This window comes from Ixodes scapularis, unplaced genomic scaffold (assembly GCF_016920785.2).
Source record: "Ixodes scapularis isolate PalLabHiFi unplaced genomic scaffold, ASM1692078v2 PGA_scaffold10__122_contigs__length_95168666, whole genome shotgun sequence".
NCBI lineage: Eukaryota > Metazoa > Arthropoda > Arachnida > Ixodida > Ixodidae > Ixodes > Ixodes scapularis.
In genome coordinates, this window is record NW_024609836.1 from 67,910,188 (window position 1) to 67,924,074 (window position 13,887).

Consider the following 13,887-nt stretch of genomic DNA (forward strand, 5'->3'; position numbering starts at 1 on the left):
CGTGCCATCCCTGCCAGAGAATACACTGGCACTGTCTATTAGGAGGAAATCTAAAATGATCTGCGAGAAGCCGAACGTTTGTCTTACGAGAGTTGGCGCCCGTCGCATCCCCTGCAAGAACGACGGTCACTTCCCCTCCCCCCCCCCCCCCCCCCCTACTTAGAAAACTAAAATCGGAGACCACTGGGATACTCTGCTCCGCAAGTGGAACCTTTACAGTCACTCTAACACCAACGATGATGTAATGTGCAAGCGTCGTCTCCTAGGGGGTCTCCGCAAAAAAACAAAGAACGCTGAAAAAAAAAATTTCACTGGCCAGATGGTTTTTATTGGAACAGTGTGAAGGATATTTTCGCCTAGGACGCCAGAAGCGTGGCAAAGGTGAGGTACCCCGTGTGTCCCGGTATCTGGAGCGAAGGTATCGCCGCCTGGAAGCAGATGCCGCCGTCAGACTCGGGGCTCACCGACGAGAAGGCACGCTTGGGGATCTTGTCGTCTTCGGTCGCTTCCTCGGCCACTTCGTCCACTGCATCGTTGTCGTCCCCGGCTTCAGCGGCAGCATCGGCCGTGAAAACGACGGGTGATTCCTCCGCAGGCGTGCCACCGACTGCCGTTCCCTGTAATAAAAATAAATGCAAGAGCCGACCGTTTTGTAAAATGATGCATGGCATGATGGGTAGAATATTAGGCTCTTTAAAAAGACACACACAAAGAAATACTACGCCGTCTCCTTGGTTGTTGCCTGCGAGTCCAGCAAGCGGGCAATCGCTTACAATCGTTCGCATACGGGGAGCTCTGTGAGAAATGAGCGTGCGCAGTGAACCCGTTTCTTCGAGAGCGGAGTGCGTGGACATGCGCTGTAGCACAGCCGGCGCCACCTCTCTGACGTGAAGTCGTCGGTAATGGTATGAGTATATCCTTGCACATACTTTCTACAAAGTCTATTCTACATCCCTTTCACCTTACGATGGACCGTAGTCGACGCTATGAGCAATCCTATACCAATCCAGTTCTTTGAGCATGTGACCGAAGGTCACGCGTGACTCACACGACATTGGACTAGCTCAGAATGCTCGCAGAGTCCGCTGTCGTTCATCGGGACGTGAAACGGAGTATGGTGTGGTACCCTGCTACCACGGCAACACAGAAATGTCACTTCGGCTAATGGTAATGCGGCCCAATCTTCCTTTAGAATACCGCAGGTAAGGCCGTTAACTCACATCGCAGACCAGAGTTCACGCTAGGAACAGCGTTGATGCAGAGCTGAGTTGAAGTTAACTAGCACTAATCCAGCTCAATATCAGTTGTCACTAACAGGTCGAAGTCGGGGCTGCGTCAGCGAGGTCAGCGCTATTTTCAGCGCTGCGGTGTATATGTGAACAGGTCTCAAAGGTCACGCGTTTACACGATGTCCCGTCCCTTGTGTACCTTCTTGGATTTCTTCTGTTTCCGGAATGCCCCCAAGGATGCGGGTTTGCGAAGATCGGTCATCGTGACCTGCTTGACCTCGTACGGCCTTTCCAGGCACTCCCAGGTGGTGATGTCCACGAAGCCTCGGTCTCTGAGTGCCAGGCAGGTGCGCTGCACTTGCTCCACGCACGGCGAGAACGAGCACAGCCGACCTCCTGCGGATAGTGAAAAACGCCGCTGGTCAATACACGTCTAAAAACCACTACAAAACATAGCTGGACTAACTGTTAAACAAAAAACAATTAAGAAAAAAACAGCGCCTGGAATAACAGATATAGGCTCGCTCCGAAAATTGTATTCTTGTTCCGAGGTACGAGTTCTCACGACACAATTTACCAATAGTTTTCAATTACACTGAACCTGGAATCCAGATGACGGCAAGATCAATTATTTGTCCGGTGTCACGTGGTCTTGAACCATCGATGATGTTCAAGAAAGAAGTGAGTGTAGGTACCCTCCTTGGAAGCATGGTGTAAGGCGCAAAAAAGACAACGGACACGGGGAAGACACACACACGGGCGCCTGCATATGTGCCTTCTTCCTTGTGTCCGTTGTCTTTTACCGCCTTATACGATGCTTCCCAACGTTCACCAACTAGCCCATTATCAGTTCTTGTAATATACCCCTTCCTTGTCCGCATAATTTTATTTCACGACGTCTAGAGCCACGAGAAGCATGCACTGCAGGCCGTAGAAGCATCTACATCGCGCGCCAAACGGTTGACTTTTTGGGTGTAGTCAAAAGTCCCCTCCAGAAGAATTTGAAACCTGCGGAAGGTCGTCGCCATGGATACCGACCAGGTTACAACTCTCCACATTCCACTTAGCTTACACGTTACAAGATAAGTAAATAGCTTTAAAGCCGTAATAGACCCTTTTTCAAAACCTAGATTCATACCCCACCCCTGCCCGTTTCGATCTGGACGAGCATCGTATATCGGCGTGCGGTCGAGTATCATTACTGCGTTCTGTACGTTAAAGACCCCCAGGCTAGCGCTTGTACCGCACTGGCTATTCGTTCATCTAAAGTTGAGACAGTGGACGGCCGTTGTTATCTTTGTTGTGTTCGCCCGTTGTTGTCTTTGTTGTGTTCGTCCGTTTTTTTATCGTTTCCCATCTCAGGGTTTACAAGATGTCGAATAATTACCAGCTCGCCTGCACTTTCTCACTGCTTACAATGCTAACTTCTGGCTGTTTAAACATACACGCAATATTATTATTGTGCAACCCCATCAAGCAACCGTGACAATCGCCATTCCTTGGGCTTTTTTAGACCTATAGGCTAGGTGGTGCAAGCTACCGCCCGTGCAGCCATTAACATCCATCCATCCATCCATTGGAGACAACGCGTGTCATTCGATCCGAGCCCTCGCCGAACGCTGTCGTTTTAGAAAAGCAAGTTTTGCGCATTGTTCATACGCGGCGCGAAGTAGTTCTTACGAGATTTGGTTGTCGGAGGAAAAAGCGATGCTTTTGGCGTTTGAAACGTGTACGTCGTAATAAGATAACATGTATCTAATCTGGAATTCACATACATAAATCCCAATTCTCCACATAAAGGGGGGAATTAGTAATACTCCGCGAAGAGTGGGACTTTTTTCTGACTACGGTTCTTGAGGTAAAAACGGGTGTAGAATAACCAAAGCCCGTGTGCACCAGAACCCTGACGTTTCCAGAGTGACATCGAGCGAAGACACAGGTTGGATACGAGTGTTGCGTCAGTGCTCGACTGGGCCAAGGCGTCATAGGACCCCGGAATCGGCCTCGGGTCCACTAATGATGACGTCACGCGCAGGCCTTGTCTTGTAGGCCTTACCATCAAACTAGAACGCACAAGCGGAGCTCCATGCATTTGTGCACGCACGCACGCACGCACACACACACACACACAAACAATCTATCATTTCAATCAAGCCCCGAACGCACCCGCACTCTCCCCATCGGCAGAGAGAGAAAGAGACCGCAAGCCGCACGCGTGGCGTGCTCATCGCACCACCACGACGCCAAAACGACGTGATCAAAAACACCGGAGCCACACGCCGTAATATAAACGCAGGAACCGCCCCCCTCCCCAGGGGCAGCCCGCATCATCTGCATGGCAAGCCACCTCGCGCGCGAACCACACCCATGCCCCCGTGCAGCGCCGAGCACTCGTATGCACACACGGCACACACACACACGGCGTACGCAGCAAGCAGCCCACGGCCAAACGGGGGCGGCGGAAAAAGCCCCATAGATCGCCGCTGCATGCTGTTGCGTATGCCCAGTAGCAGCGACACGTATGAGATACGGCGGCGGCGGCGATCCACTTGGCGGGAGAAGTGGCCGGCGCCACGCAACGCGGCCGGCCGCCGCTCGGCCGCACCCAGCGGTAGTTTTGCCACTCCCCAGGACCGCGAGGCAGACTCTCGCTGAGCAGACGGAGAAAAAGCTCCCGCTAGCCGCAGAGCTAAACAAACAAAAACAAGAAAGAGAAAGAAATCGGAGCAGCGTTCCCACGCTTGCCGCACCCAGGGGGTAACGCGGGCAAGTAGCCTTCCCGAAGGCAATAGGGGTACCCCCGGCGACGGCCCACATGAATCACTCTAGTACCACCCCCCGCAAGCTCATGGATCTCGCGAATCACCGTGATCGCGATTGGCGGGCAGCTCGATCAACTTCACCTAGAATAATCGAAGCCCGTGGACTCGGATTTCGACGTCATCACAACAGTGACGTCGAGCGAAGACTAGCGTCGGGCTCGGGTCCGATAGACCCTGGTCACAACCCGATCTAGCAACACTGGCGGTCGCCATTTTTCGGGGCATCGAACGCGCGATTGGATCTCAGTCCTCGCCGAATGCCACGACGCGGCACGATCGTTTTCGATCCGAAGCCGAGCCGAGTTGACACCGAGCGCCGACGCGGTCCTCATGACTCGTGTCCGACATACAAAAACAATGGCTGACTCGAACGATTGCCGCAGCAGCCGCCAGACGGCGCGCGCTTCCGAAAGGGATCCATTGTCATGTTGACGTCATCCAATTGTGATTACGTCACAGCTGTGACGTCAGAGCGTCGAGAGGTGCTTCCGAGAGGTGATTATAGTCCGTTGCAACTGAAGCAAGTGGGGCGAAAAAAAGGAAGGCCGGGGAGGATGAAGCAGACGGAACGCTGGAGAGAGGAGAAGGTTTCCCCCTCTCCTCTGCAGCGTTCCGTCTGCTTGTCCCTTCCCAGCATTCCTTTCCTTCGCCCTTCGTGTCTCTACCCACTGTGTCCTTTCATGCGTATTCCTCCCTTGCTAAACCAAAAACACGGACAAAAAAAAGAAAAAAGAAAAAAGCGCAGTATTACAGCGCTTTAACTGTGGGCGTGATTGGTTTAGCCGATGATAACGCACGCATAAAGAGCCCCGTGACGAAGCACTTTTGACGCCTGCACGATTCGCTCAAATGAATCGTACGGCGTCGGCTGTGCTCGGACTTGATGTAAAACGGCCAGTGCAAACACCACTGCAGGTACGGCACCTCGAATCTCTCTCGCTGACACTTTGGCCCTGGTATACGATATGACCGCGCTTCCACAGACCAATGAATCCGGGTGCCAAAAGCTGTCTATATGATATAACGGATACGGATATCGGTACTGGAGAACCATATCAACGTACCCAGTTTCATCCTGTATATTAGGGAGTTTTCGTAGACCGCGGTGCCCCCTCCGCTAAGCGTTCCGCAACGAAGAAGTCGCTACTGCGCCTGCGCGCCGATAGCCTTGACTGTGGAGTTCCCGCTATCGTAGCGGGTTGCGGAGGGCCTTGCGGGACGGCGAAAACGATCTACGAAAACTCCCTATTGTGTCGCCATATCTATAGGGCAGACCGACCTCACGCCGCCTATCCGTTCAACGTGCAATTTACTTCTTTAATTTTTGTTTTCGTGCCTTTGGACGGGGTTAAGCAACCCGAAAAGGACATTGTACCCCGACAGTGCCAATGCTGCGTAACGAGCGCACAGCTACAGGCCACTCACTGTTTCCACGGTACTGACGCGTTTCCAACAGCCGGCAGCATTCCTACGACACTGAACTGCAAGAACGAGGCTAGCGAACGTTTTTAAAGCATCTATCATAGCAGAAAAGGTAAACGAGAACAGAACTAAGATGAAGGATGGAGTGTGCAACCCAGGGAACATAAGACTCATTTCGGCGGCCACAATAAAATAACATTAATCAATTGCCGCGACCAGACCCAGCGCAAAACCTTGCTCTCGCAATCCTTTTAGCAATCTAAAAAATCTAAAAAATAAAAATTAATATTGTAGTTTTCATTGTTATATTTTTGCGTTACGTATTTACACCTGTTACGTGTTTCTCTTTAACTCCGCGATAATTGTTGCGGCGGTATGTCAGGCTGGAGCCGTCTCAAATCATTCATACTTCCTGAGGGCGCTTGGCGGTACTAATATATGCATATATATACTGTATATATATATATTCGAGCACAGGGAGCCCCTTCTGACACTTAATTGCAACTATTCTTTGGGGTACATTCGTCATCAAGTTTCTTCGGGCTCACGTGGCACCACGCATAACAAAGAGTGTGTGCAATGTGCCCGTACGTCGCCCAAGGCAGTAACAATTAGTGATATGGGCCGAACTTCTGCCGAAATGAAAATTCGGCGCCGATTCTTCAGATTCTTCAAAGCCAAAGTTTTGCCGACCTTTCCTAAAGATCCGGCAAAGATGGATGGATGGATGGATGATATTGGCTATGCCCTTTGTAACGGGCGGTAGCTTACGCCACATAACCAAAGAAAATCTGCCTTCCTCCCTCCGCTTAAAGGAGCGATGCAACAATTCTTGTACTTTGCGCAAATAGCGCTTAGAACGGATCCCTGACATTAATGACCTATGAAACACGCGTTCGTTTTTCACCCCACGCAATAGGAGTCCCAGAAAATAATTAAAGAAAAACGAGCAGCGTTCACCCTCTCAACTCGCAGCCAGAACAAGCGGCCACGTGATCTGGAGCCGATTATATGCCGCCAATGTTGATCATAGCCACGCGCTGGGGTTGGCAAAGCGCAGGACACGCGCTGAGTTCCAGACATTGTTATGGCTCGGCTATTGTCGTCGTTGCCGCGATTGGACACGGGCCACTACCCGAATGCTTCTCGAGCTAGTAATTATCACGAGCCCAAATCGAGTGCCCACGCAATGCTCGGGTCCAATCTGTGAACCGCATTCAAATATCGTCACTTGGGTGTACTGCGATCCCCGAGTTACGTCATCAAATCTTGGAAAGGAGAGATTGAATGAAAATGATCGCTTTTGTCCTTGAAATTACACCGCAACAAAGGAGTTTCTTGCCAGTGGCGTTGCGTGCGAGTATCCTTGAGTCCCAGGTGTGCCAGTAAGCTCGTGTAAGGTGAAAAACATTCCAACTGATTATCGTTGCACAGCTCCTTTAAACACCCAATTCCTTTCGTTCTACATCCCTGCAACTATTACCGGGCCTGGGGAATGAGCCACCAGACTGACCTTTGGGGGATCCGGCAAATACATTGTTGCCAAACCTAAAAAAATGTTATTTCGTTTTTTTCGGGGAAATATTTTTTAAAGTGCATATTGACACAGTTACTACTTAGTGAGGTGATATTCTACAAGATAATTGTATAGTTATAATTTTTGTATGTTCACTGGCAATTTTACAGTGCCTTTTTGCAGAGCGGTGTGACAACGAGGTTGCGTAGTATCGGCACAGTCACGATATGTGAGTTTCGGTTTTGAGGCCTCATCAGCGCAAGCCTGTAAGTGTGTACATTGTTAAAACAAAGGCGGTAACACTGTGTTGTTACTTTCTCTGCGAGTTACAGTTTCGTGCACGAAAATGAATGCAACAATTGCTGAGCCTTCACCAGAAGAGATAATAATATTATCGTAAATATGTATGTTTTTCGATTCGGAGAATATCGGTCAAATTAAGGAAACGGTTTTGTTAGATTACAATACAGAGAAGCTTATCGGTTAAAAACAGGGCTTAGGTTATTCGTCAAGAACACAAGTTTTCGGCAAATAAACAGTCTAATGTACTTGCATTATCAGTAAAAAACAAACAAAAACACAGAGTTGTACACTAAAACCGTCATTTTATTTTAAACAAACACTTTACAAAACGTCCCGTTAGCTGTAAGAAGAGAGAGCTTCTGTTATTCCCGCATCCTAAACATTTCTGGTGAATAAAAAAGGTAAGCAAAGTCATATTACTGTAAAAATACAGAACTTTCCTCATTCCTGCAAAACGGATGATCATTAAATCAGGAAACGAAGTCATACATAAAAGAAATTATTCTATGAAGGAATGTTTGTTGGCATCGATACATCATATGGTATAGCACTGACGAATGAAATGCGAACAGCAGAGCGCGTGGCCGTCGACGCATACTGAGCCTCCTGGAGGCCACTGGAAACTGACAAACACTGCCGGTTGGAAAGTCCTGGTCCTACACCGATGCGTTATACCCTCGCCCAGCACAACTCCAAGTTTCGACGCTGTGCCCGTGGTGCGCTACAAGTTCCGTCACAGCCACTTGCGTTGGCTCGACCCGAGCCGTGCAAGGAAGCTCGCCGCTCGCAGCATGGCTGCTTGTGCGAGCGCCTTGCGCGCGCGTCCGTGGAGTAGGACCGCAGCGTTATGCTCACTCTTAACTTGCGCAGTTTATTTATGAATTTTTGCTACGCATTGTTTAATACACATTATTTTGTAAGAGTCACGCGCTCTCGGTCACATGGCTCCAGCACGGAGAGAGCATAGCTCCAGCTCTGGGCAGGAGCCATGCGCTCTCGGTCAAATCACGCTCCACAGGTCTTTTGTGCACGAACGAGCACACTTCTATTTCATACTTCTGACACACAGCGTGATGATTTAATAGGCGCGCTGAGCAAGATCAATCAATCAATCAATCAAGTTTCTTTCGAGAAACTGTGGCGGGAAAGCCCATAAAAAAAGCTGCTAAAAACAGCTTGACTAAGTATGGGACTAGGTATGGTATGCGCGCTTAAAAACGTGCTTCAAAGGCTCCGGTAGTGTGGCACGCGGAACGCGGCATAACGGTTTGATAAAAGTCTTCAACGATAAAGTTACTGCATTTCGCTAAAGAGTTTGGCGAATGCAGGATCTGATGGACATGCATTTTCGCAATCCCAGCGCCACACACGAGACGCAAGAGTTAGAGGGGGACGACACATGGGCGAACGATGGAGGCTGAAATATAAAAGTATGTCCAGTAATTGAATTCACTGAGGCGTCAGCAGCCGTCTCGGGTTCCCTGTTCATCTATGTCGAATGTCGCACAGCTACTGCTATACTGTTCAAAAAAACATCACAACGTAAAAGGAAGCATGACGCTGCGGTCATGCTACACAAACGTGCGCGCAAGCAGCCATGCTCCTGCTGCGAGCGGCGAGCTTCCTCGCGTGGCTCGTGCCGAGCCAACGAAAGTTGCTGTGACGGAACTTCTAGCTTTAGCGCACCACCGCAGCGCAGCGTCGAAGTTTGGGTTGTGCCAATCGAGGGTCAAACACATCGGAGTAGGACGCACACCCTGGCAGCGCCTTATACTCTCCAACCCGTACTTTATTTTCAGTTTCCAGAGGCCCCCAGGAGGTGCAGTTAGACGCGGCATGTATCGACGGCCACGCGCTCCGCTGTTGGCATTTCCATGCGAACCCCTTAATATATAAAAATTGAGCAGCCCCGTGTTAATCTACAGTACAGTCACAGCGGCAGCTGCGACACGGGGCGGCGAAGTTGGGTAGTTTGATTTTAAACCAAAAAAATTATATATATATATATATATATATATATATATATATATATATATATATATATATATATATATATATATATATATATATATATATATAATTTTTTGGTTTAAAATCAAACTACCCAACTTATATATATATATATATATATATATATATATATATTAATAAAAATAGGGCATGGCATCATTTCCCTTTGAGTTTTGAGGGTCGGAGAACGTTAGAAGGGCGGAAAAATCATCAAGCTAATGGAGTAATTAACTACAATCCAACAATTCCTATAGCCTCTAAAAGAAATAAGCGTCAATACTGCATCCTTAACATAATTCATCAAATTAATATTAAAAGTTAAGTAGGAGTAATATTTGGTCAGCCTCTACATTTGTATGCGAAAGAGTCACCGGCCAAGTCGAATTCAAAAATAGCGGATGATCGGGTGAACGTAGAGGATGCGTAGAGGAGGGCGCATGAATGGTGTGGCTGGTATTTTGCTGTTATTTGTGTGTTCTGTGTGTGTGAGTTCACTGTAACGTGTTTTCCCGCGTTTCTGTGTATTTAGCGCTTGAATAGGCAGGTAAATACCTGCGACAGTTCGCGGTAAAACTTTCCTTGCAACCTGGAAAAGAACCAAAACTGTTTCTTTTTTTTTTTTTTTTTTTTTTTCAGAAACCTCCACAACAGAAACCCGCTTTGTTTTTCCACAGAAACTCTGCTATTTCTAAAAATGAACAGTTTTTCCCCGAACAATTGCAAAACAAACCACCGCTTTTTCTTTTTTTTTTTTCTTTTACAAAAATTTTGTTATTTTTAAGAACGGAAACGGTTTTTATACTAGGCTGGCCAAAAGAGAAATTCAGTCGTTTTAAAGAAGGAACAAGAACCGAAAAAAAATTTTTTTTAAAACAAAATTTACGGAAACAGAAACAGACGAAAACATAATTTGTGGCAAAAAAGCTGCCAAGCTTTTCCCTTTTTTCTTTAAATGTTTTTACAGTGTATTTTTGCATGAAAGTGTGCGTCCCACATCCGCAACGTCTCGTTTTTAACTCTTTAAGTGCCGGCTTCTGGATCTTAGGACACGTGCGGACGTGCTCTGTTGCACTCCGACGTCGAGCGCAGCAAACGCGGCGTAGCGCCGCGCACACAGACGTTGATTGGTCGCAGATATCAAGTTCCTGCTCGCCGGCCAATCGGAGGCCCACGTTCTGCACTATGCTGCGTTCGCTGCGCTCAACCAATGTAAGCTGCATGGGTATGGCTTCTCTGCGGACCCTGTAGAAACTCCCTGTAGACTTTATATGGGTTCTCTGCAGGCAGACCTAGAGACACCATATGGATCCTGTGTAGATATAGCTCGCATCAGGCACGTAGCCGGGGGAAGGCCCATGGGCCCCCCCCCCCCCCCCCCCAAAATCTCTCATTTTGCTGGGACCTCCTCTCCTCTCCCCCTCCTCCTCCCCTCTCCCATCCTCCCCCCTCCCCCTCCCCCCCGAAACAAAATCCTGGTTACGTGCCTGGCTCGCATGAACATTATGACGTCAATGTCGCCCAGAGGCATAGGCTATGCCAGAGGTCTACATCTCAGTAGCGGCACCGTGCCACTCAAGGCCCCAAAACGCACAAAGCACTCAAGGCCCCAAAACGCACAAAGTTTATCCCGAAACGACACGCTTCAGACAACTCGCACATGACCCCTTCCATCCATCGCAGCCCTCACGCACTCACAACGACGGCCATCCCGACACGACGACGGCGGCTCACCAGAGCGCGTATATCCCCCTAATAGAGCACGCATATACCAGAGAGACTCGGGTACACAACCGCAGTGGCGTTTTGTTGCGGCATGCTTCGGACTGCCGCCGAAGAAAACCCCCACCAAAACGATACTCGTGTACGGCATGCGATCTTGCGCCGGGAGGGGGATGGAGAGCGGCGGCGCCCGGTCCGCTATCGCTGCTCCCCAACAACATCCGCCACACCCTCTGGTCACGAAGAGCGCATCCCCGACCCCGGCAGCGAACAGACAGCTGTGCGCGCCGACCCGTTGGAAAATTAAACGCGCCGTCAGCTGCTCCCCCCTCCTCCTCCTCTTCCTTCCTCCCTGCAGTAGACGGCCCTCTTGAGCCTCCGCGACGCTCGAGAGGCTAACACTTTACGCTCGGGAACGGGATGAAATATACTACGCCGCAGATCAACGAAGAGGGATGGACCCTAATGGTCTAACGAACAGAACTTGGTATAGACAGTAGACGCGCCTGCTTAAAACGCGCTTTAACGCCGCGATATTTCGAATAAGCGATGCACCCAGGGGGCCGGCAGTGTTAAAGGGACACTGCCGGCCCTTCAAACTTAAAACCTGACGCCCCCAATTTTTTTTTTTTTTTTTGTTAGGCGAATGAATATGGAGTCAGGAGACTACCCAATGAACATTTTGCTACAAAGTCACGCAAACTTTAAAAAACAAGAAAAAAAAAAAACACTGTATTGCTAGGAACCAAAACCGAAACACGAGCACAGAAGCTCATGGCCGGAAGTCACGTGACTACATCCGGGGGTGTTTAATTTTAATTTTTCTCCGCTCCACCAGCGTCTGAAGCAGACTAAATTGTGTGCACCGTTTTTCGCTCGATTGTTCCGCACCTATATCCCTTCCGAAAGACGTTCTGCGCTTGAAGATGGATTGGCCGGTACCACGAACGACAGTACCGAAGTAGCGGCCCCACGGTACGTCGTCATATTGAGAAGGACGCGTACATGTTCTTCTTGTAATATGTGCAACATTTCTTTCTTTTTTTTTTTTTTCGATCACGTATCTTTAGCTTTTTGGAGGCCGTATTCTTTTCCAATTTTAAGGTCGAATGTGCGCCTTAGATGACCCACGACTTTGAACATATCTAGTACACATAGTTTGAATGCCACGTGCCAATGGAAGAGACTGTGAGCGCGACCGTAACGAGCCAATAGGTGGTATTCGCAGGTGGCCACAGCCGAGCTCGCTGCTGCTGAACGCGTGTTGATGAAGGCAGGCTTCCAAAACGCTTCCAACACGCACACTGTACACCATTAAGATTGCCTTCTTTGGGAGATCACACGTAAGAACTCATCCCGAGCATGCGCTTTGAGCGGTCACCTCAAATATGGCGTCCGGTGAATACCAACCTTTCCACAAAAGGGCTCTTGGCCGGCTCCATTTTCAGTATTCGTGCGTGCGGCGCGAGATTTTCTAGCTTCCCGAAGCGACGAACAGGCTTGTGTTGGGTTGAGGAGGTCGCACGCTAGGCTGATGGCTCTTAAAGGGACACTGGCACCTCCCAAATTTTTTTCCCTTTTTTGTCAGGCGATTTATCATGGTGTCGGAATACTACCTAAATAATATTTTGCTACAGAGTCACGTACTTTTTTTCAATAAAGCCAAAAAACGCAACTGCTCAAAACCGAAACCGAAACTCTCGCACCGCACGGAGAAGTGGAGAGGATAGAGTAAGTGGCGGAAGTCACGTGGCTACACCCAACCGTGCGTTTTTTTTTTTTTTTTTGTGTGCACGTAGCAGACGAAATGAGTTGCAGGATCCGTTCGCCGTGCGATTCCTTTGGGGTTGCGTTTGTTTATTATTTATTTTTTTATGTATATGACTTCTCTGCTCCGCTCCCTGTTCTGTACTTCGAGATGAGTTGTTTTGTACATTTAATGTTGGCAATTAGTAGTGTGTGCCCGGTGGTGAATTCCCGTGATCAGCTCCGAAAAGAATACTCCCAAGATGTTGCCTGAAGAGTTGCCTCACATGTCCTGCATCTGAAAGTGGCATTGTGCGGCAGAGTGCACATGTTTCCGAAAGATCAACGGGTCGGGATCAATGGCTGGCTGCAATTCCTGTAGAACAGTTACGCGAAGCTCGGAAAGCGGACGCTACCCCATTCATATGCTCCTTGCATTTTGTGGAAAGTGACTACATTGAGTTCGCAGGTGTCAAAAATGGAATCCCATACCATTTAGTTCAGCGACGTATCATCCACAACAATTGTTTTTTTTTTTTTTTTTTCAGTGATAATTGTAAAGAAAAAAGAAATGTAAACATCGCAAAATGCTTGACAAAACAAAATGCTACACCCCCACCAGGGATCGAACCCGTGCCCGCTGCGTGTGAAGCGGACGTCTTTCCACTGAGCTACTGAAGGAACTCTCATACGTAATAATGTAGCCGGTCAACTGTATGTCGGAAGTTTGCTGCCGATTTCCCTTCAATACGTGCACTCCCGGCTTGAAGTCGGGCAGCATCACGCGTACTCAACATTCGCACCTCGCAAAGAAACCGTACGCGTGCGTATTCAACTCGAAGTACGCACTTCGTGCTTGACGTTTGAGCGGGCGATGTCTTTAGCTACGAGGAGAGACGACGGCTCGCGACGTCTTCGTGCAATCGGCTTGCTGTCGTACGGGATGAATATCAGTTCTTTTGATCGGTCCAAAATTTCGCTTTCGAAGGAATACAGAATTCGCCGGTACCGCGAACGACAGTTCTGAAGTAGAGGTCCAACGCCGGTCGTCCGCTGCCATCCGCTAGTCCCACGATACGCGAAACGACGCCATGTTGAGAATTATGCAGTGGACGCACAG

At 48.9% G+C, this 13,887-nt stretch overlaps 1 protein-coding gene across 1 annotated transcript in view; it reads right to left on the reverse strand.

Moving 5' to 3' along the window:
• Positions 1 to 303: 303 nt before the first annotated feature.
• Positions 304 to 13,887, reverse strand: part of LOC8033383 (tRNA (adenine(58)-N(1))-methyltransferase catalytic subunit TRMT61A) — a 98,895-nt gene continuing 85,311 nt past the window's right edge. Inside the window, exons 3-4 of the mRNA XM_042288649.1 lie at positions 1,429 to 1,625; positions 304 to 617 (exon numbers count right to left, since the gene is read on the reverse strand). Of these exons, the coding sequence (XP_042144583.1) occupies positions 357 to 617; positions 1,429 to 1,625 (458 nt within the window). The 3' untranslated portion in view covers positions 304 to 356. The remainder of the gene's footprint in view (positions 618 to 1,428; positions 1,626 to 13,887) is intronic.